The sequence below is a fragment of the Micropterus salmoides genome, unplaced genomic scaffold (assembly GCF_014851395.1).
Source record: "Micropterus salmoides isolate LMB-PRFRI ecotype aquatic unplaced genomic scaffold, ASM1485139v1 Ms_hic_scaffold_15, whole genome shotgun sequence".
In the NCBI taxonomy this organism is placed as follows: Eukaryota; Metazoa; Chordata; class Actinopteri; order Centrarchiformes; family Centrarchidae; genus Micropterus; species Micropterus salmoides.
In genome coordinates this window covers 12,257,077-12,280,798 of record NW_024040596.1, presented here as the reverse complement: position 1 = coordinate 12,280,798, position 23,722 = coordinate 12,257,077, and the positions used below count along the sequence as shown (strand labels likewise).

Sequence of the window (23,722 nt, the reverse complement as noted above, 5' to 3'; positions counted from 1 at the left end):
TTACAGTATATGTACTAAGTTATTTGTCTTGTCTAGGGCTGAAACGATTCATCGACAAAATTGATTAATAAAATGCTTTGACACAAATTCTTTGCATCAATGCTTCGTTTAATCCATTTATCTATACAGCAGTGTTTCCAGGAACATTTATTACTGTCGCACATCGCGCTTACCCTGTGAACACGACCTGATTATAATGGCACTGTTTGCAATAGCAAGGGACAAAGAAGAAAGTGTCCAAAGTATGGGATTATTTCGAGCTAAAGAAAACAACAACTCTATAACGTTACCGTCAGTCCACCGTAAAACGAAACTTTGTCACCTCAGCAACAGCACGACGGCACCTTATCAGAAAGCAGCCGGTGTTGTGCCAGCGGACCACAGACAAGGTAACAGCAACACCTGCGTGTGCTAATCCATCCTTCGTTATAATAACAAACAGCTGTTTTCGTGTGTAGGATCGCTCATTTCCCATTTGTTTTCTTGACAAAACGTGGTTTGGAGACCAGTGTCGGGTGACACATCCGTCAGCTCTTGTGTGTGTGTGTGTGTGTGTGTGTGTGTGTGTGTGTGGCCCTGTCACCGATCAGTCACGTAGTGTGAACGCAACAACGACTTCCAGACTGCCATCATATGAAGGCAAGTTGTGTGAACGGCCATCGGCCAACGCTGAATGTCGTGTAGTCTGCACGAGCCTTTAGTATAACTTGCATAACACTCGGGTGATGTTTGTGTTTGTAAAGCAGCTGTCTGGTTGTTGGTGTGATGTTTGCTGTATGTATATCTATCACCTATAAACGTGCGCAGCTGATCCCGTTAGGGAGGGGCGCCGAGGCCGTCAAGCAAAGTACTTTTTAAACGACGCATCATGAATCTTTGAAATAATCTATGGAAGCTTCGAATACTAAAATCATCGTTAGCTGCAGCCCTACTTCAAAGAGTTGCTATAGATGACAATCTGGTCAACCGGTCTGTAAAAACAGCGACAGTGTGCTCCTGTCACCCTTCCACTCCATTCATTCAACATGAGAGCTGAAATGCTGCTTTGAATTAATGTCCAATTTGTGTTAATCAGCTAGCAGCTAGAAAACTGTAACACAGCTTGAGCAGTGCTTTTACCTTCCTGCAACCCATCGTCCATCATTACGAATGTGTGTGTTGTCTGTGTTTTCACTGCTAATGAATGCTAAACCGGCCCACCTCGCTGACAAAGATATGGGGAAGGGATTTGTTAAATCTATGGATTTTTAAAAGATGTGAACAGTGTTGTTTTTATCCCTTCTTTTTGGCAGTTTGGTGTTCAAGATGCTTCACACCCACGCTTCCTATGCAAGTTTTCTCACATTGGTCATAAAAAAACCAGCAGAAAATCCAATCTTTGTTGTTATGATACAACAGTCTGTGTCTGAGCGCTTACTCTCACCTACGTTTGGCTGCTGGTAGATTTCTCTATCACACATTCACACACAAAGTTAGCAGGACTGTTTCATTGACATCCTGATGTGTCTCTCCTCCAGGCTGTGAATGGAGAAGTGAAGGATCCCTCAGTTTAATGGCTGGTAACTGTTCCTCCAACTCTTTGGCAATCTGCTGTATGTGCATTTGTGTTTGTGTGTGTCTGTGTTTCTACCTTCGCCTCCACTGTCAGGTCTAGCACTTGTGTGTGTTTTCCAAAAATATATATAAAACTACAGTGAATTCACTCTGTAGATTAGATGCGTGTGTGTGTGTGTGTGTTAACTGAGTATGTTGCACTGGCTTTCTCTTTTATAGCATCTTCAAGCAATGCCTTACCTAAACACTCTTCAAATAGATCATGTTGAAGCAGATTGTGTGAAAAGGCCTTCTTCATGACAGGTGTAACTGATCATTCAGGGTTATGAATAATTAGCATGGTGACATTTTGGTTTCTGTGCTCACACTGAGACACAGAGACTTGTCAGTTTCTCACTATATTCTGTGACACAGGCTTGTTAGCCTGTAGCCACACAGCGGGTTGTTTGATGGCGCTGTTGCCATTTTGATAACGACACATAACTGGCTGAAGAAAACATGCCGCACAGGAACTCTTGTTCAGTCTGTACTCGGATACTGACGCTGTATGTGTTGGTTTTGTGATGCTGTGGTGCATTTTTATCAGCAAATCCCACAAAAAGACCAAAACTAACAATGAATTAATCCTTCTAACAAGTATTGTCTATGTATCCAAAGCCTGATATAGCATCTTCTACTGTGCCATAAAGTTCTTCATAAAGTTTCTTTAGAGTCACTCCTGTCTTGATGCTTTAAATACTTTTTAGAGCACCAAACGTGTATTAATCCCCCTCTTAAAATAGTTCCTAACACATTGTGCTCTGATAAAATCTTCAATCCCCTGCTGCTTTAGGAAACTATTTAGCTCAAAATACAACTATATGTTGTGAACTGTTTTCATAGAATTACGTATTCAGTAGAAACAAATAAGCTTGGGCTTGAGAGCCACAGACAGGGTATGGAAGTCAAAAAGTATAGAGTAAGGCCAGTCTTGTTCTTTTTCTCCTTATTTGTTTTGGTCGCATTTTCCCCCAAATTAAACTATAGCTAGTGTTTGCTATAGTAATTTAATGCTGTAGATGGATAAATTATAAAAATCATGAAAACGTTAATTGTGGTTATCATCGCAGGCGGGTCCTAGTTTGCTGTTATTAATGATCAAGGGGGCTTGAGTGGGTGGGGTTCAGGGCCCTCAGATGTTGTCGTGTGTGTCTGGGGCTTTCTAATTGGCCCATCAGGTGCAGCCCTGACCCCCACATGTCTACTCCCGGTGCATCTGTCCCTACACGAGGAGACAGAATCTGTGTGAGGAGGCTTATTATAGTAAGATAGACCAGGCAAGCTGCGTGCAGCTGTGGCCTTCATCTCCTGTGGCTGTCTGGAATGTCTGACACAGACCACCCCTCCCAAACCAAGTATGAATTCATATGGAGGAAATGATGGCCGATGATGACTATAGTCTGCACATACCCATGTGCAGAATGTGAGGGGAATCTAACTGGACACCTGGCCTCTTCTCTCATTCTTAGTCTGTTGTTTCTCTCCTGTCCTGCTCCTTCATCCGTGTTGTCTTGACAAAGGTCCATGTCTCTGTGATTATGTTTTTAGAGTATTTATTCAATTTATACATTTCAGAAGACTTACATATATTTGGACTTGACTGGGGTACATTTAATTTCAGCCTCCCACAATTTTGCAGAGCATATGTGAAACAGACACCTTTTGAGACACCTCATGAATCACTTACTGCAGGAAGGACATCTTTGTTGCTAGGCAGCAGGCAAGGAGGCTCCTCACTTTCTGATTTATGTAGCCTGTGAGGATTTGTCAGTGATTCTAGCGAATATCTCGACTGAAAGACTCTAACCTTTGACCTCCAGGTGACTGTAGAGGACCTCGATGTCCACTATTTTGTCGTCTTGCTACAGTGTGAGTGACGGCTGGTTGTCCTATGTGTCTCATGAGAGCACCACACTGACCTTCTCTGTTTTTTTTTTTCTTATCTGTCCTTCCCTGCTCATCCATCCCCTTCTCCTTACTTCATCAATCTCTCAATCTATCTGTCACCATATCTTTCTTCCGCCTGCTCCATGACATCTATTGCCTTCCTTTCCATGTCTCAATTTCTCTCCATATCCTTGTCTTGCCATGTTTATTTCCCCCTACCCTTTTCTTTTCATCCCCTTCAATCTCATTGTGAAGGTGTTCCAGTCAACAGTCGTGTCTCCTCCAAAATCCAGCAGCTTCTCAACACTCTGAAGAGACCAAAGCGACCGCCGTTGAGAGAGTTCTTTGTCGATGACTTTGAGGAGCTTCTGGATGGTAAGTTGGCCTGAAAGTATTTACATTGCTTCTATTAAATCAATACACCTTGGGGGAAAAACAGCATGCCTCTGTCTGTGGTGTGATCAGAGAGGAGTTTTTCAGCATCAGGATTGGTTATTTGTTATTATTGTTGCAGCCAAAATAAAAATGTCACATTGACTTCACCACGCCTCACAAATAAACAGTCATGGTACAATTTTAGATCGGTGGTTGTTTTTTTTTGTCTGTTGGTGGAGCTGAGACCACCAGGTGTGCTAAGGGAGTGAGTGGTTAGGGAATACTGGGTACAGAAACACACACAGTGGACCAGCCCTGTCTAACCATTTCCTTCATTCCAACCAGCCCATCATGGGTTTTGGGTGGTACTCTGCCAGGCTGAACAAACACAATGAAAATGAATAAGCAGCAGGAATAGTAATACATCAGCAGGTAATTTTAAAACCTCCCTGACTTTTGCACAGAAACTGTGGCATGGCAAGCCTCTGTGGTTTGCTTAGTGTGAGCTGAAAAACCATGCAGAGCTGAAATGGCAGCAGGCTGAACACTATCGGTTCCTGATAGAGGTGTTTTATCTGATCTTGCCAGCTCAGTTAAACTGTTGTGAGGGGAGAATAGGGATGGAGAGACAGAAGTCAAATCAAAGAGCGAGTATTGTGTTTTAGGGAAGGGAAGTTGAAGGATAAGGAGAGAAACCTGAGCCTGTCAATAAGCCCTAGTTCCAAGTGTCTCAGGAATTGGTATCTGAGCCAACTAAAACTGAAGGACAGAACATAGCTCACCTTTAAGCCTCCAGCTTTTCTCATCCATCAGTCCCATCTCCTTGTCTTTCAATCCCAACTCTTTTGATTACCCTGCCTTCCTTTAAGAGAGTTGTATACTTCACAAATGTACCATTTCCTTTTAGTTCACTCAACCAAACATAGACATAGAGAGCGTCTTTCCCAAATAGCTTGGATAGCACAAGTACACCTAGGGCTGGTTCTACTTTGTTGCTCAAAATACCCATAAACCACCCTCACACTGACACCCCATTCTCGTCCACATCTATATAGTCCAGCAGCCAGATCCCAACCAGCCGAAGCCAGAAGGGCAGCAGATGAGTCCCCTGGAAGGAGAGCTTCTCGGGGTGGCCAACAAGTGGCCTCCCTCCTTGCCAGCCGCCTTACAACGGTGGGGCACAACTCATCCCAAGAGTCCCTGTCTAACTGGACTCGACAATGCTGGCAAACCCGTCTATACACTCACCTACGGTAGGCAACAACCTGTTTGTGATTGACCCAGAATTTACAATATCACCATTATTTGTGGGTTTCTTTGTAAAAACAACAAAGTGTAGTCTGTCTCTGTATACCTTATTTTGTAATGTGCTGTTATTCTCAGCCATTTTGTGTGTTTGTATGTTGATTTGTGGATCTGGGGTTGTTAAATGAAATATTCAACGCTGTATGTTCACCTCTGTAGGTAAACTATGGACCCGCAGTCAGAAACTGGCCTACACTCTTCTTAACAAGTTGAGCACCAGAAATGAGCCCTTGCTCATGCCGGGAGACAGAGTAAGTCATGAGATAAAACCGTGTTCAGTTGTGTATGTTACATTCTATGTTGCATTTTAGGCACAATATTCTGAGTGTTCCCTTACAGAAGGCTGCATTTCAGTGCAGCTTCCACCAATATGTTCTCATGTTTTCATTCTGCCTTTACAAATTCAATATAACTGGTGAGGGGAAGCAAATGTTTGCTGGCACACTATGCCCCTTGCCTTCTATACTTTATAACGTATCACACCATGACAAATCATGTCTTTCATATACCTGTAGGTTGCACTTGTTTTCCCCAACAACGACCCAGTGATGTTCATGGTGGCCTTCTATGGCTGCCTCCTGGCAGAGCTGGTACCTGTGCCTATCGAAGTGCCGCTGACCAGAAAGGTAAAGGCGAATACAAAACACAATCTCCTGGGAATATATGGGCATTTTAAATAATGTGTTGCTCTAGGTAACCAGTGAAGAGCAGTAGTGACCCCTACTGGACATTTAACCTCTAAATGATTGAAGAGGAGACGAGATGTGCACAGTTGTTGTTTTAATGTAGATTGAGCAGCATTATATTTTTTTATTTTTTAATCAAGTGTTTTGCAGCTCATACATCAGCTCAAACTGAACCTAAGGCATCCATATTAGTTACACAGGCTGAATATAAATGCTTGTTCTTTTATAAGCATGCTGTTGGCAGACGCTGTGCTGTAATTAATGAGATTTGAGTGAGGTGAAATGATTTGTAATTCCAGTCAAAATATTAGATCACAGGCCAACTGTTCTCAGGATTTAGAAACTCATTTGCTCACTCTGCCAACATTTTACCTCCCTCTATCTTTCTATCCCTCTATCTTTTTCTATCCCCTTTTCCTTCCTTTTTACCCTGTTTTTTTCCTCCCACCCAGTATCTCCCACATTGGTTTCACTTTTCTGCGCAGTATGGTTTGCTCAGTACGAGTCTAGCCATAAACTAATTTGCACAGCCAATCAAATATAAGTGAGTGTGTGTCAGATCTTGGGCTCTGTTCCTGCTATGATTGGGCTTTGATGCTCAGCGGTAGAGTTTTTAATAGTGATGGGCCGTCACTCTGCTTTTTTTACCTGGTGCTGCTTTGATGTACGATGCTCTGAGGTTTCTTCTTCGTCCTTCTTTCTCTCCCTGTTACAATTCCCACATTCCCTCCGAGCAGCTTTTCTCAAAGCCTTTATGTTCTGAATTTTATTGTTCTTTATAGTTGCTTGTTGTGCGACAAATAGTGTTTACCAAAGTTTGTCAGTATGAACTTCAGTTTTTTTAATCCTCTTTGGTCCCCCAGGATGCAGGAAGTCAACAGATTGGCTTTCTGTTGGGCAGCTGTGGCGTCACATTGGCACTGACCACTGACGCTTGTCAGAAAGGCTTGCCCAAAGCACAAACAGGGGAGGTAGCCACTTTCAAAGGTACAGCCTGTTTTATTTTGTGACTGTCTGTCTGTATAGTGTCATTTGGTTTGAACTGACTTCATGTCTCTGTCTCTGCAGGCTGGCCGCGGTTGCTGTGGTTTGTGACAGATGGAAAACATGTTGTGAAGCCTCCAAAAGAATGGCATCCTCCAGTACGGGAAGCCAGTAATGACATAGCCTACATTGAGGTAAGAGTAGTTTCATTGATGTTGTCTATGAAACAAAAATGGATTTATAATTAATATTTTATGTATTTTTTATATTTTGAGCTAATAATTGGTGGTTGCTCTTAACTTTTTGAATGAAACCGTTCAAATGTTTTCTCACATCCAGTATAAAACCAGCAAGGAAGGAAGCACTATGGGGATCACAGTGTCTCATTCTGCCATGCTGGCTCACTGTCATGCCCTCACACAGGCCTGCGGCTACACTGAAGGTGAGGAGAACACTCTTCTCGTTTTCTTCTCAATTACCCATACTTCATATTGCTGTGTGTTTTCTCCATTATTTATTCATTCTTCTGACATGTAAGAAAAGCATCCAGTTGATGGTGTTAGCATGTGCTAAAGAGAGAGCGAGGACGAAGACGACCACTGAACCAACTTTAGTAATGATAAAAATGTAGGAATATGCAAAAACAATGTGTACAATAGGCTTGACATTTTGGAATTGCTGTGTTGTCTTTTTCTTACTTAAACTGCGGGCTAGCTAATGCAGAGCACATTCATTGTATAAACCTATTTTATAATCTATGATACTATTGAATGTCCCCTTCACGTTGCTCACAGATCCTGTCAGAGTGTAATTACAGACTAGTTTGATAAATTCGGCTGCTCAACTGGTTGTGTTTTCTTCCGTCAGACCTGGGTCAGGTCTGCTTAAAAGGAAAGAGAATGTAAGGCACCTCCTCTCCTCCACTGTCCCAGTTTTGCTCTAAATAACTCCTAACTGCACCAGCAGCCCCTAGAGACTCTCCAGGTCTGTTTCTGAAATGTAGTTTGGTGCTTCACTCAATCCAATACTGCTGCAATCATGGTTTACTCATTATTATAGAGCTTGTTTTGTGTTAAAAGTTATACAAGGATGTGTGAATGCTATAGTGAGGAAAAGCAATGTTAGATTAAATGCGTCAAACCCTAATCTTGGCAAAATCTTCTTTTTGATTTGCAGCTGAGACCATAACCAACGTCCTGGACTTCAAGAGAGAAGCAGGATTATGGCATGGTGTTCTTACTGTGAGTGGTCCTCTGATAAAGCTAATACGAGGGTTATATAATTGGAAATAAAATATTATCAGTTTGCTGATAAGAGTCAGTTTTATCTGGCTGACTTCTTCCCTATGAGGGCTTTATCAGTATGCAAATGCATTCAAACTAATGAAGTCCTGATGGGCAAAAACATCTTGTGTCATAACTCAAGAGTTTGAAACCTGTAAAAATATTCTGTTTCTTCTAACATATACTCAATCCAGCTTTGATTCACTCGTTTCAAGCATGCCGTGGAATTGTATGACCTGCTGTGCATGTTTGAATTCCTAAAATGACAGCAGTAGCACCAGTCATGCTTTATTTATACTCTTAGCGGTAAGCGATCAAATCCTGTCGTGACTCTTAGCTTGTTTGCAGTGACATCATGTAGTTTTGACACGCTTCTGACATATTTTTGTGCTCATGCGATGCTTGTCTGTTCTGCTGGCAGAGTGTCATGAATCGGATGCACGTGATCAGCATTCCTTACTCCCTGATGAAAGTCAACCCCCTCTCCTGGATACAGAAGGTTCACACATACAAAGGTGAGAGGCAATCCACGTTGACATTTGTCACTGTTACTCTGCTTGCTGCATCTCAGTCCCGTGAAGAGAGACTCAGTAAAGAATAAACCAACCTAACTTCATCTAAAGCGTAGGGTAAACCTTTTTTGTTGCTGTTTTGTATGGAAAATTCTAGTAATTATTATAGTGCATTGTATCATACTACAAAGTAGCACACAGACACCAGAAAAAAATCCTTGGTAGCTTGTTTGATGGCGTAAATATAGTTAACCCAACATTTTGTTATTGTTTTTAGTGTCTTTAAGCCTTTAAGAACAAGTTGGACTTTGTCGTAACAGTTGTAACTCTCACTGCACGTTTAACAGTGGTGGATTGATTAAAGCAGTTTGTTTGACTCATTGATTTCTAGTTCAGTTTTATTAGCCACGTTGAGGTTGAAGACAGAAGGCCTGCCGTACTGAATAAAATTCATCTTCTCTCTGGTCTGAGCTTTGCTGAGTCACCTGTTGGCAACCGGGTCAGACTGTGCTGCTATTTGCTGTCAGATTATGTGATCTGTGATTGACTGTCAAGCTAGATGAAAGAGGTGTTGATTGGGTGATTCTGTTGTGAGCCCGTCTCTTTGTCTTTGTGTCCCCCTGCACAGCGCGGGTCGCAGTGGTGAAATCGAGGGACATGCACTGGTCTCTGCTGGCCCAGAGAGACCAGAGGGACATCAGCCTGAGCTCACTGCGCATGCTCATTGTAGCTGACGGAGCTAACCCATGTGAGTCCATCTGCAGATTCTCATTTAATAAAATAACCTTATAAAAACACCCTGAAGCCACAAGAGATTGTCATTGATTTGTTTTGTTTGTGTTTGCTTGTATAACTGTTTGACTGGCTGTGTGTGGATGTGTGTTACCACAGGGTCGATATCTTCCTGCGACGCATTCCTCAACGTGTTTCAGGCACGTGGACTGCGACCTGAGGTGATTTGTCCATGTGCAAGCTCTTCAGAAGCCATGACTGTCGCCATCCGCAGGTGGGCTGCTGTTATTGCACCATATAAGAACAAAAGGAACCTGCCCCCACTTTGCATTTCTGTGCTATTATAGTACATCACGCTGCGTTTGCATCCTGCAGGGAAAGGAGAGGGATTTGTGCTTCTTTAACAGCTTTCAGCTGATGACTGGGCTCAGCCATGGAGAAGGATTAGGATGACAGACAAACTAAGAACACATGCTTCAAATAGGCAAACTGGCTCTATTTTTAAAATGAGAAATGCCGTACTTGTGAAAAATATGTGAGAGTCTGTATCTGTAAAATTCATATGGACGTGACATTCTACGAAAACCATATATGTGTCAGCCCTCTAAGCCTTATATTTTGTTTGCCATGAAAGGCAGAGAAAATGAAGAGGAATCAGTGACAGTGTTGGTTTCTGACAACCGTAGATGTCTTTAACTGCAAGTCTTTCCATGTGTGTCACTGTGTCCAGTGATAAGTGTAATTGTAATACTGTTTGTGTCCCACAGACCTCCAGAAATGGGTGTCCCTCCTCCTGGCAAGGCGGTGCTGTCTATGGGTGGGCTGAGCCACAGCGTGATCCGTGTGGACACAGAGGAGAAACTCTCTGTTCTTACAGTGCAGGATGTGGGACAGGTCATGCCTGGAGGTACAGTACACTGCGCTGCATATTAACATTTTGCTGCCGTTAACGAGTAAAATGCTGAAGATAAAGATGAAAGAGTTTCATAGTCCCCAGAGACTGCAAGTGATTAGATCAAATTATGTAGGATCTTGCTGAAATACTAAACAAAAAAACTATTTTGACATCTACTATGAATGATATTTCATTGTTCCTAATGTCACACCCACCTGTCATCACTGTGTGTCTCCAGCTGTGGTTTGTGTGGTGCGGGTGGAGGGGACACCCTATCTCTGTCAGACAGATGAGGTTGGAGAGATCTGTGTGAGCTCAGGTAGCACGGGCGTAGCTTATTACGGCCTCCCAGGGATGACCAAGAACATCTTTGAGGTTAGTGTCTTATTTCTGTTACTGTTCAGTTGTGACACGTTTTGCTATTCATTTCTTTAAATACTGTATTTATAAATGTGTAATATCTTTGCATGTTATCCATACTGGAAAAACCTCGTTGTCAGAATATTAAATGATCAGGAGCAGGAAAGTTATCTTTAGCTTGGTGATTGGTTGCATTTTTGACTAAAGAAAGACTGAAGAAAGATTTCAATCCAAAGTTTACAAAATATGTCAACACACGCAAGTGGCACGCTGTGATAACACTATATTTAAACCCTTTCTCAAATACAGTGGGTGAATTTAATGTATTGTTTACATTAAAATGAATTTTCAAAATAATTTCTAAAGCTAAGCTAAAACTCTGAAATGACCAGTTAGTGCAATTCAACCTCAGCATTATTCCACAGTGTTTCTTAAAAAAGATTTATTGCCAAGTGAATCCAGAGTGCAAAGGCTTATTTTAGTTTTTTTTAGATTATTATAACATTATTTTAAATTGTGGCAATGAACATTTATTGTCCTTCATCCATGAATGTGTGTTTTTGACAGTGTTGTGTCTCGTTGCAGACCATACCAGTAACATCATCTGGGATTCCCATCAGTGACAGACACTTTACCAGGACCTCACTGCTGGGCTTTGTGGGGCCGGTAAGTTCCACCTCACTAATGTGCAGTATTAACCTAACTTTGATGTCTCTCTTATAGCATTACAATAGTCCTGGTTTAAACGTGAGCTCTCAAAGACTTCCCAGTTGTAGTTCTGCAACACATGCTACTTAAGGACAAATCTGCTTAAACCTCAAATAGTCTTAAATAGTCATAAATAATCAATTCAGTTTCATATCCTTTTGATATTCTCAATTTTACTAAACTGGTAAAGGTTCAGTTCTCTGGTCAAGTCATGCAGATAGTTTCAGGTTTACGTGCTCAGGGGTTGAGAAATATTATGCCTCTCAGGCTGCTCCCCGTACATTAGTGGAAGGGAGGAAAATGGAATTTCATTAAAGCCAAAATGACATTTAAAAATAAATTCAACTGCAGTGCGTCTTTCCAGAAACAATATCACTGCAGTTACTTTCTCTGTGGACAGTTTTCATAGGGGCTGTTTCTCCAGCAGTATATACTGTAGTTCCAAAGAAAACTGTGGACAGAGAGATGTGTTTATTTAGAAACGTAGTCACATTTTTACACTTTAAAATCAGTGAAGAAGGAGAAAATCAGATTCAATACACCTGACCTGTATAGCTGTCACAAGCTATTTCATCCAGGACCAGACAACAATGACTGAAGCAGAAATTGGAGGATGGCTCTGCCAGACTAATCATCAGTCAACAAATGGTGATGCTTTTTATTCCTGAGCTAAAAGCAGAGTTCTTTTGCCTTTAAGGACATCGCAGAGAGAGGTTGATGATAATTTGCAAATCCCTAGTAAACCTTTTGAGATGCTAGCTGTATGGATGCAGACCGTACTTTAGATTGGGTAAAGACCTACCCATCTAACTGTATGTGCTTTGTGTTTCCCAACAGGACAGCCTTGTGTTTATTGTGGGGAAGATGGAAGGGCTGATGGTGGTCAGTGGGCGGAGACACAATGCTGATGACGTGGTTGCCACAGCACTGGCAGTGGAGCCCATGAAGTTTGTGTACAGGGGGAGGTAAACTTCTCTACATATCTGTTATCTCTTATATCGAGTCTGTCTTATCTGCACTGTTTTCTAACTCTCCACTGACACCAGCAGCTGAGCAGTTTGATTGGATGAGTATAGTCCAGCTGTAACAGTATTTTTAATGTTGTGTGTTCCAGGATAGCAGTGTTTTCTGTGTCGGTGCTGCATGACGAGAGGATCGTTGTTGTGGCAGAGCAGAGGCCAGACGCCTCTGAGGAAGACAGCTTCCAGTGGATGAGCCGCGTCCTTCAGGTGCTCAGAGTGCTCTGTCTTTTCCACATCTTACACCTTAGTGTGTTATTTTAGCAAGTATAAATCAGGTATTTATTTAAATATTACTTTTCTACAGCATGTCACAAGGTTTTCAGTTGTCTATCTTCCAGGAAATCATTGGTTTCAGTACATGTCAGTTATACTATATGAAAATAAACTCGCAGAATCTTCAACCTTCCTTTAATTTAATTTATAATTCACAAATCTGGTATGTTTCAAGCATCTTTGAATGAATTAAGAAAGGTGCTCAAGGACGCTATTGCTACACAGCTTGACGATACAAGATCAGTCAAGTCGTGTTGCGTGGTTTTCGAAAATTGTAATTAGAGTGAAGTATTCATGGTTTGTGGTTAATGTGGTTGAAAAATACACAACCACTGTTATGGTCCCTACACATGCAAAAAACGTGATAAATATAAAAACAAGAATAATAAAAAATGAAAACATCCCCTAGGGTGCTTACTCAAAATTAATATTAAACTTTTTGGGGCATTATTTGCTTTTATTGGATAGTGACCGGTAGAGACGGACAGGTAATAGGGAGATAGAGAGGGGTATGCAACAAAGGTCACCAGAGGGAATCAAACGGGTAATGGTTGCAACAATGCGGTCATGTGGCATGAGCAGTAATCATTCAGCTATCAAGGTGCTGCATCATGTTGTAATTTTTTTCATGTTGTAAAATTAAAGCAACTTCTTCTGAATTACCTGACAGCTTCACTGATATCCATTGGCTGACTCTGTTTTTGCGTGCATTACCTTTATGTTTCAGGCCATAGACAGCATTCATCAGGTCGGGGTGTACTGCCTGGCCCTGGTGCCTGCCAACACACTTCCTAAGGCTCCCCTGGGAGGAATCCATATATCTGAGACCAAACAGCGCTTCCTGGAGGGCGCCTTGCATCCCTGCAACGTCCTCATGTGCCCTCACACATGTGTCACCAACCTGCCCAAGCCGAGACAAAAACAGCCAGGTAGAGCACCAGATGTCCCAGCATGGACCAGGTTTAGAGACAAATGTAGCATGAAGACGCATTTACCTAATTTCTTCTTATTTGTTTGTATTGCTGTGCTTATTTTTATGTTGATATGAATGTTGGCCCTGATTTCACTGACATGTGTGACGACATTGATGAATGTTGTTGTGCTGGACAGAGGTCGGTCCTGCTTCTATGATAGTGGGCAACCTGGTGGCAGGAAGAGGATAGCACAGGCCTGTGGGAGAGACGTGGGCCAGCTAGAGGACAATGACCAGGCACGTAAGGTAGATAGTCATCCTCATTTCACCCACTCATCACTTCCACACATACGCTGCAGACACAGGTAAGGATCTGAAATACAGGCAGCTGATTGAGATGACATGGTGTAATATACTGCACCCCACCACATCTGTCATTCCTTCATTGCAAAAACCCACCTCGTGCCACCATGCTTTACATTCTTTGTGTAGTCATTCATCAATGTGTCAGTTTGTGTTTGACTTGGCTGTGTGTTACTCTCAATTCTCTGTAGTTAAACTTATGTGTCCCTCTCCCCTGTAGTTCCTGTACATTCAAGACGTGCTGCAATGGAGAGCTCAGGCCACTCCAGACCATCCTCTGTTCCTTGTTCTCAATGCTAAGGTACTGCCTTTTTGTCACGGTGTGTAGATTTGAGTTTTGTGATGGCGACACATATTGTGATATAGTTAACTTCCTGGAAATTCAGCTGAGAAACTGTTTATAGATAAAACAACCACAACAATAGTTATCTCTTTTTGGCTAATTCAGTTTAATGCCTGATCAATCAAACAAGCATAACTGTACTACTAAGTGGTTTGCCACATTGCCTGCAAGGTCCTAAAACAACAGGAAATGTTAAAGTTATAATATATAATTAATTATAATTGCTATACTGAATGGTCATGATTGCATTCCTTCTTGTTATGTTATATTCAAACTTTGTGATTTTGCTGCAAACCACTTTGGCAACATTGTTTAACTTAAACATTAATGCCAATAAAGCATTCTGAATTGAATTGAATTAAAGTGAAACCTTAATAGAAATAGAAATCTCTATCGGCTGATGAATCATAAGGCTGATGAAGAATAGGCATTGTCCTTGAACTTATAACTGTAAAAAATAGCCGTGCAGATGAATGTATCTTGCGCTTGTGTCTTTTACTCTTTAGGGCACGGTGGCTAGCACCGCTTCCTGTCTGCAGCTGCACAAGCGGGCAGAGCGGGTGGCTGCAGCTCTGATGGGACGCCTCAACACTGGAGACCATGTAGCACTCGTCTACCCACCAGGTTAGAAGAGCTACTTCTGCTGTGCTACTTGTCCTAGCAGTTCTGCTCATTAGTGTCACAGCTATATCTTTTCTGTCCCTGTCTTCAGTCTGTCTATTAATCCTAATCACAGACCAGAACAGACTGAGGCTCTCAATAAAGTTCTTAATATTACTGTCAAGCTTATTTTATTGTATTTCCATTGTTCGTCATTTCATAAGCTACAAGGTGAATATAAACATTTACATGCAGGAATCGACCTGATTGCCACCTTCTACGGCTGCCTGTACGCTGGCTGTGTGCCGGTCACTGTCAGACCCCCACATCCCCAGAACTTGGCGACCACCCTGCCCACCGTCAAGATGATTGTTGAGGTAACAGAGAGTCTGCTGACCTGTGTATAAATGCTAATTCAGTCCACCTTTGCACAGTTATTACAATCATTAAACCATGTAGTAGTAGTATTAATACTGTGGTATCTGTGGGTTAAAGGTCAGTAAGTCGGTGTGTATCCTGACCACTCAAGCAATAATGAAGCTGCTGAAATCCAAAGAGGCTGCTGCTGCTGTGGACATAAAGAGCTGGCCCATGGTGCTGGACACAGGTGAATTACATATACACAGCCAACACAGCGACTCTCACAGACTCCACAGTAACTCTGTGATTTCCATCACAGACAGCTTCCGGCTTTTAAAACTCTCCCTCTGTTTATCCTCTAGATGACCTCCCCAGGAAGAAGAGCCCTCAGATGTACAAGCCCCCGACCCCAGAGATGTTGGCTTACCTGGACTTCAGTGTGTCCACCACAGGCATCTTAGCAGGGGTCAAAGTATGTTGAATGCTGAAGGACACACGAGTCATCTGGTTGTAGCTAATTAATGAATTAGTTGTCAACTATTAAATGACTGAATGAACACTATTTTGATAATCAATTCATCTTTGGTTTGTGGACAAAACAACACATTTAGAACAGGTCATCTTGGACTTTGGGAAACACTGATTGACATTAACCACCATTTTCTCACATTTTATAGACCAAGCAACTGACAATGCAAATAATCGTTAGTTGTAGCCATAATTTGTTTAAGCGAGCAACAGTCTGATTTCTTATGCTGCTTTTAAGCAGCCATCCACACATTGCTGAGGTGTCCATGAGTGAAATAATGGATCCCTAAAAGCTTGAGGAGTTGTTGTCATGTGTGTCTCTGTGTCATATCGTCATCTCTAGATGTCTCACGCTGCCACCAGTGCCTTGTGTCGCTCCATCAAACTGCAGTGTGAGCTCTACCCATCCCGGCAGATCGCCATCTGTCTGGATCCCTACTGCGGCCTGGGCTTCGCTCTCTGGTGCTTGTGCAGGTAAACCAGCAGCTCCAAACATATGCCAGTGAAATCGTTAAAGAGCCTGTGCCAGTGGCTGAAGCAAACATTGAGTTTTCTTCTGGTGGAGGCTTTTTTTCTCTCTGTCTTCCCACTCAGCCTCTGCATGTGTGCTTCTGGTTTCAGCGTGTACTCGGGCCACCAGTCGATCCTGGTTCCCCCTCTGGAGCTGGAGAGCAATGCGTCTCTGTGGCTTGCGGCAGTCAGCCAGTACAAAGTGCGCGTCACCTTCTGCTCGTATTCAGTCATGGAGATGTGCACCAAGGGCCTGGGTTCACAGACGGAAGCATTGCGGGTCAGTTTGTCTCCTCATTTGCTGAGTGGTTTTGCTTGGGAAGCGACAAACTGCAGTATTTTCTTCCACAAAATTTAAGGGTTTTCTTCAATTACTCCTTTTCCCTGTGGTGCAGTTTCCACAGCGCCGTGATTATCAAGACAAAGTCAGGGCACTGAGAGGTGAAACATTTCACTCCTCTGTATCTTTGTGCTGATTATTGTCTGCAGCACTTGAAACAGGGATTTTTTATAGATCATGTCTGTGGTTTAATAAGTAGAATCTATCCAATAAAAACTTTCTATTAGTATGAAAAACTCCTAGTCTACATGCAAATTGAGAAAGAATGTTACAATATTACTGTAATTGCAGTGTGTTTTCACACTTACAATTTATTTTAAGTTGTTACTTTTTGTTGATCCAACTCGTCTTTTTTCCATCTCCAGTTGCGAAATGTGAACCTGTCTTGTGTGCGTACGTGCATGGTGGTGGCAGAGGAGAGGCCCCGCATAGCACTCACTCAGTCCTTCTCAAAGATCTTCAAGGACTTGGGCCTTTCACCACGCGCCGTCAGTACCACCTTCGGATGCAGGGTGAACGTGGCGATTTGTTTGCAGGTAAGCAGCTGGTGAAGGAGGAGGAAGACGAGGGAATTAATCCTGTAGACTGGAGTCAAGAAACCGACAAAAGGCAGTAAAAAGTTATCAGATGAGTCAAAAATATAATTGAATCCATTTTCATTATAGTAATATTGTCAGTTAAAATGGGGGGCAATAAGAAATGTAAAGCTCTTTTTTTCATTTAACCTTCAGTTAGTTGGTAACAAAGCAAAAGGCAACTCCTGTGTGGCACTGCACACATCCTGTAACAGAAGCTGAAGCATTTCAGCTGGCAAAAATATGTTTTTAAGTGAAGTTCTTAATGTATTTTATTAACTGAATGGAGGTAAAGGAAAAAAGGAAGCTTTTAATTTGAGGTTAAGGGAAACATACAAAGCTTTATATTTCATAAATGTAAGGGTTTTGATGCAAAATGATCGTGTACTGAGTTGCTTCTCAGTCTGTTCATCATTTTTTCTTTTCTCCTTTGGCCCTTTTGATGTTCTGTTTTAGTTGTTTCTCTTCTATCCCTGATGATTTTGTTTATGTGTGTGTGTGTATACGCATGTGTGTCCACATACATATAAATATATATATATATCTTTATTTATCTGTCCTGCCCTGTCCCGTCAGCCCAACAGGTTAGGGAAACTGGCTGAGCAGGTAACTGTAGGATAAGAGTTGCTGTTTGCTCATTGGGCTGCTGCTAGGTCTGTGTGTGTCTGCGTCTGCGTCTGCGTCTGCGTCTGCGTGTTCATGTCTGTTGTTTATCTTGCATGATTTGTGAGCAAGCTTAACCTTAATTCTCTGACACACTTCAGCGTCATTTACCACCATTCATTTTAGCCGAGTCTTCCCTGTACAAGCTCGCTTGGACCATTGCTTTATGACAGGTTATATGTGATGTGCTGCTACATTATGCCAGGAGCTAGCTGCCATCATTGAGTTAATTTGGGAGTGCCATGTCAAACCATTGAAATGACATTTTTAGTAAAATGTTTTGACAATCCCAATATTCCAACTTTCATTTACAACATTTGACCACACTTAGATTTTGTGTTATTTGTAGTAGAATAATTAATTATTTAGCTATTTCTATAATGAATATTTTGTTAACTGTGGAATTAAATTCCCAAACAGTTTTGACTATTCAGTTGTATTGCATGAGCCAACTTGTTGAACAGGTCCATAAAAGTGGTGATTGATGCACCTTTGATTAGCTAGGCTAGACCGCTGGCTTAAATTTTTATGGCGAAGACTAATCTCTGGATTGAGGCTCGTTGAAGTTTTCCAAAGATGCTCTGCTGCTGAAAGCTGCTTGGCTCAACATGCCGGCTCATTAAACTGAATCAGCCCGCTCTGTATTTGGCTTTGACCCCCACAGATGACCATATTGCGACTCACTGCTAGCTTGTGCTCTGGCTATTCACTGGCAAAGGAGTGATGGAAAACATAATGTGCTGTGACTAGTCTTACAGAAATAATGATAACAAATCCCAAAGTAGAATGAATCAATATCTGGTCAATTAGAATTCAGGTGGCAGCACTATAGACATTTAATTCAAACAAATGGTGCTCAAGTGACATTAGTGTGCTTTTTTTGTAACAGAAAGTAAATATTTCTCGGAAATAAACTACAGTTCATTTCTAATTTCTTGTAGGCTTCTAATAACTGGTACTGTAGCTTTTCCCAACCTTCTTACACGTGTATGAAAACAAACTGGCAGCATCAGAGCAGGTCATTTTACTCTGCAGGTACTTAAAGTATGTGTGACATTATTGAGTTTTGCCAAAGAACCTAACTGTCATAGCCTGGCTAGTTAGCTTCTGGCTGCCCCCCCCCGCTTTGTCAACAGTTGTATCATAAGCAGCTTCCACTTCCCCTCCACTCAGGCAGCATACAGCATTGACATCAGGGCTGGAAGAGTTACATTACTGACTCATGTCCCACCCTGCTTGTTTTTCACCAGGGCACAGCTGGACCAGACCCCACCACTGTTTATGTGGACATGAGAGCTCTGCGACATGATAGGTAGGGGGCGCCACTGCAGCTATGTAGACCACAGGCTAGAAGGCATTAAATTACTGATTTTGTCCTTTTTATTTGCATATTTTTCAGGGTTCGCCTGGTAGAGAGAGGGTCTCCGCACAGCTTGCCACTGATGGAGTCCGGGAAGGTACGTCCTCATGTAAACATGCACTAAAACACTACAGACAACTGTGACTTCATGCTGCTTTTCTCAAGCTCTCATAATTATTTGAGATGTGGCTGTCTGCTGTTGTAGATCCTCCCTGGAGTGAAGGTGATCATTGCCAACACAGAGACTAAAGGACCCCTGGGAGACTCCCACCTGGGAGAGGTAACATCATCTGAGTTTTACAGAGCATACTTTCTTCACCGTCACCTGTTCCACCTGGTTATGAACCACAATCAAGTGTTTACATGCACTGAAGTTAAGAGGTCGGCTTTCTGCAGTAAACTGATCTCTTAAACGTCATATAAACAAGACACCAAATCACTGTAACTGGGGACGTAAGAGATTAGAACAACCTGGTTCCTCCAGGGAAGAGCCAGTTTGTTTGGCTGCATAACTGGCATAACCTGTTCTTAAGAGTAATACAATCCTATTTATTGGATACTACTCATCATACAGTAACCCACAAACAGGAAATGAAAGCCAGTCAGTACCTTAATTCTCCTTGTATATAGATGTTCAATAATGACATATACTAGATCTGTAACTTTGATCAAAATACTGACACATGTATAAGATCTTCGGTGTAACAGTTATCAATTGTCATTATTGTGTGTGTCATAGGTCTGGGTGAGCAGTCCTCACAATGCCACAGGCTACTACACAGTGTATGGTGAGGAGGCGTTGCATGCGGACCACTTCAACACAAAGCTCAGCTTCGGCGACACCCAGACTGTGTGGGCGAGGACGGGCTACCTGGGCTTTCTGCGGCGCACTGAGCTCACTGATGCCAGTGGAGGTGAGAATCATCAGTGCTCGCCCTACTTTAAAGACAGATATTTAAAGATCTGTTCTACCCCCTGCATTTCTCTCTAACATCACCATAAAACTTGATTTCTTTAACTTATCTGATACACACTGACAAATCTGCGATTGTGTGTGTATTTGTGTTTCTCAGAGCGCCATGACGCCCTCTACGTGGTGGGCTCTCTTGATGAGACTCTGGAGCTGAGGGGAATGAGGTATCACCCAATTGACATCGAGACCTCTGTTATCCGTTCTCACAAGAGCATAGCTGAATGGTAAGAAATTATAGATCACTACTTTATTACCAATCATTTCGAATGGTTCATTATGTAGTCAGACATTTGTCCATATTTGAAATAAAGTTGAGCAACATGAATTCTGATTACCGACTTCTGTCTTCACCCTCATGCTCACCTCCTTTTCCTCACCATTTGTCTTCCTTTCCTTCTTTCCTTCCCTCCATGCATCCACCACTTTCTCCTCCCTCCAGTGCGGTGTTCACTTGGACCAACCTCCTTGTGGTGGTTGTGGAGCTGGAGGGGTCTGAGCAGGAGGCCCTGGACCTGGTTGCTCTGGTCACCAACGTTGTCCTGGAGGAGCACTACCTCATCGTAGGGGTGGTGGTGGTGGTGGACCCTGGCGTCATCCCCATCAACTCCCGAGGGGAGAAGCAACGCATGCACCTCAGAGACGGATTCCTGGCTGACCAGCTGGACCCCATATATGTGGCTTACAACATGTGAGGGCCCTGCTGCAGGAGGGTTACCCCTCCATGTGGCTCATCACACAACAGGAGACAGCAGGACAGTAAATGTGGGGCCCGGTGTCAGTGCGGCTTCTGTTGAAAGACAGCGAGCTGGCCTCTTCTTTCAGCTCACAGAGTGGAAATATGAAAGAAACTCGGATGCAAAATTTCACAGCAAAATGGAGAGAAATTCCAAGAGAAATAAGATTGACACAAACCTCATGTCTGTTTCTCCCTGTAATTTCTTGCCTCAACAAATGTTTTAAAGGGCGTTTTGGTTTTGTTGAAGTGCGTTTTGTATGTACGATAGTGTCTGACTCCTTAAACCCAGTACACCCGATAGCAGTACAGCAGGTGGTAAGGTATAATCCTACACTGTGCCATTAACATAATTTACTTTGTCAGTCTCCAAAATGATGAATGTTAGTTGTGTTTGCCACACACGTGCCATAGAACAGGACTGACGCCAGTACCCTAATCAAACAAACCCTAATATGTTCACGTTCGCCTCCTCTGCCACTGCAGGTCAAATATTTTCCATAGAAGTCTCTAGTCTCTGTCATTAAATCTGTGGGAGCTTCTCTTCAGATTACGGCCGCACCCCAAAGTGAACTGGGCTGCAACTAACTATTATGTACATTGTCAATTAATCTGTCAATTATTTTCTCGATTAATCGATAGTTGTTTGGGCTATAAAATGTCAATCAGTGTGTCCCAAAGCCCAAGTTCACATCCTCGAGTGTCTTGTTTTGTCTACAACCCAAAAATATTCAGTTTACTGTCGAGGAGTAAAGAAACCTCAACATGTTCACATTTAAGAAGCTGTAATCAGATAATTTTTACACTTTTTTTCTCAAAAAAAAAAAAATACCATTACTCATCATTATTAAATTAGTTGGTGATTAATTCAATAGATGACCACTACTCAATTAATCGAATAATCGTTGCAGCTGTAAAGCGATCCCTGATTTTATGTGCTCCAGCTCTATTCAGATCATGTTATTGCATCAACAAAGAAGCACACAGCTGTGGTGTTGAAGGAGGGGCAGTACTTGTTTTTTGTTGCTGTTTCCAGCAGTAGTCCTTCAGTTTGTAGTGTCGGTAACAAAAACGTGTAGAAGTAATGTTGTGATTTGACTCGTTCTTTTTTTAAATCGAAAATGTGTAATATAGTTATTGTTTTAGCTGAACAAAATGCAATATGAGTGATGTGAAAGATGTTGCTCTGAATGACTGCAGACAGTAAGTGCCGATCAATCCAAGTCATGAGATATAATCGTTGCTTACTATTAGCAGCGTACCAAATGATATGAATTAAGCCTTAAGTGTTTCGTTTTTTAGATGCCTGTTCCTATCCCAACTCCTGTTCAGCTACATTTTGTGAAGTTTATCAGCTGTTGGATAGGCAGGGAACATGCAGAGGGAGGTTGGTATTGTAAATCCTGCTCTTCTTGCACCCAAAGTCTTTCATCTTTTTCAGCTAAGATGAATATACTTGATCCTGACATCAGCCATTACAAACACACACATGCTCCGTAAATATTTTTGATAATGTCTGTCCCTATTGTCAGTTGTGTTCAGTGTGTGTTTTATAACAACATACTGGAAGAACTTGTAGTTGGTATGGATTTGATGCAGAATGTCACAGCCTCATTTCGAATGCCATAAGGTTGAATGAGAGTTGAAAAATGTCGCATGTACTGTATGAGGCAAGTGTCTAATATGCGTGTAACACCTTAACCTCCCACCTTATCACATTGACTTTGTAAAGATTCACTTCACTGTATGTTGCTTCTCTGTGCACATCCCTTCAGAAACAGGCCCCGAGCCTGCTGTAAGTATGTACAGGTTTTGTGTAAATTATTAATTGATTGAGGAGACGACAGGAAGCATAACACATAAAGACTGAATGTGGTTTATATGTGAACTTCTCCCTCACAAACAAACTTATTTGAAATGTATTGTCATGTGTGGACATTGGGAGGAGACATGCAAAGCCTTGCAAACATTTTTTTAGTATGAAAGAACAGCGGGAACTGGCCACTTCCAGGATGAGACGAAGCACACTCCGAGCACAAGGAGAAGACAGTTACGCTCTGCTGACTGCTGAGGTGTCACATCCTCTGGAGCAAACTTTTGTTGTTGACATATAGAAAGATACATTTGTCTGATATATGGTTAGTTGTCATTATTTTCATAACCTGATTTCTTAATGAATAAAAAGTACTTTTAACTTGAAATGTTTGTCTTCACATCACTGAACATCTTGGTGTCCTGTCCTGTAAGAATATTTTAAGTAGTTGCATCAGTTCAAGCTTCCAAGCCTCTTGTAAAAACCACAGACTGTATGGTAAAAACCATGGAACGAGTCCTCCAGTGAGTCGTGGAGTCACGGTTTTCTCAGACATGTTAGTAAAAAAAGCAGACAGAGGACTGGATACTGTAAAAGTTTATAGACAGCAGAGATTACGACTAGATAAAATTACTTCAGAATAGAGCGTTGGTGACATTTATGAATATGGTTGAAACCAAGTTACGTTAACGTATTTAGTTGTTTCATGGGAGCTGTAGTTTTTCTTTGCTCACAAAGTAAATGTTGTCAACTTTGTTAAAATTACAAAGGTTTCACTCTCTTATAGCAACTGCTGCAGTGGATGCTGATTTGTCTTAAGACATGGAAAGTAAACACCAGGAACACACTATGTGTCCAGTACAAATGACTGAGTGGGATATTATCAGTCAAATAAAACCCTCATGAATGAAATCAACTAACCTTGCAGTAATAAGGTAGTTGCAATTGCGTTTTGGCAAGTGGAAAACTACCTGTAACTGCATTAATATATGTTATATTTGAAAATGTATAAAAGGAAATCTGAAGGAGTCCG

The 23,722-nt window shown here is 42.0% G+C and overlaps 1 protein-coding gene across 1 annotated transcript in view; it reads left to right on the top strand.

Moving 5' to 3' along the window:
• Positions 1–23,077, top strand: part of dip2a (disco-interacting protein 2 homolog A) — a 77,969-nt gene extending 54,892 nt beyond the window's left edge. Inside the window, 34 exon segments of the mRNA XM_038720336.1 lie at positions 1,518–1,559; positions 3,736–3,855; positions 4,911–5,108; positions 5,320–5,411; positions 5,676–5,786; positions 6,710–6,833; positions 6,915–7,024; positions 7,170–7,272; positions 8,007–8,071; positions 8,535–8,628; positions 9,254–9,373; positions 9,517–9,631; positions 10,125–10,264; positions 10,491–10,627; positions 11,198–11,278; positions 12,158–12,285; positions 12,435–12,549; positions 13,343–13,544; positions 13,726–13,767; positions 13,770–13,834; positions 14,112–14,192; positions 14,741–14,858; positions 15,090–15,211; positions 15,330–15,441; positions 15,557–15,666; positions 16,066–16,196; positions 16,344–16,512; positions 16,938–17,108; positions 19,061–19,122; positions 19,210–19,267; positions 19,376–19,450; positions 19,910–20,084; positions 20,244–20,367; positions 20,583–23,077. Coding sequence (XP_038576264.1) covers positions 1,518–1,559; positions 3,736–3,855; positions 4,911–5,108; positions 5,320–5,411; positions 5,676–5,786; positions 6,710–6,833; positions 6,915–7,024; positions 7,170–7,272; positions 8,007–8,071; positions 8,535–8,628; positions 9,254–9,373; positions 9,517–9,631; positions 10,125–10,264; positions 10,491–10,627; positions 11,198–11,278; positions 12,158–12,285; positions 12,435–12,549; positions 13,343–13,544; positions 13,726–13,767; positions 13,770–13,834; positions 14,112–14,192; positions 14,741–14,858; positions 15,090–15,211; positions 15,330–15,441; positions 15,557–15,666; positions 16,066–16,196; positions 16,344–16,512; positions 16,938–17,108; positions 19,061–19,122; positions 19,210–19,267; positions 19,376–19,450; positions 19,910–20,084; positions 20,244–20,367; positions 20,583–20,835 — 3,965 coding nt within the window. The 3' untranslated portion in view covers positions 20,836–23,077.
• The last annotated feature ends 645 nt before the right edge of the window (positions 23,078–23,722 follow it).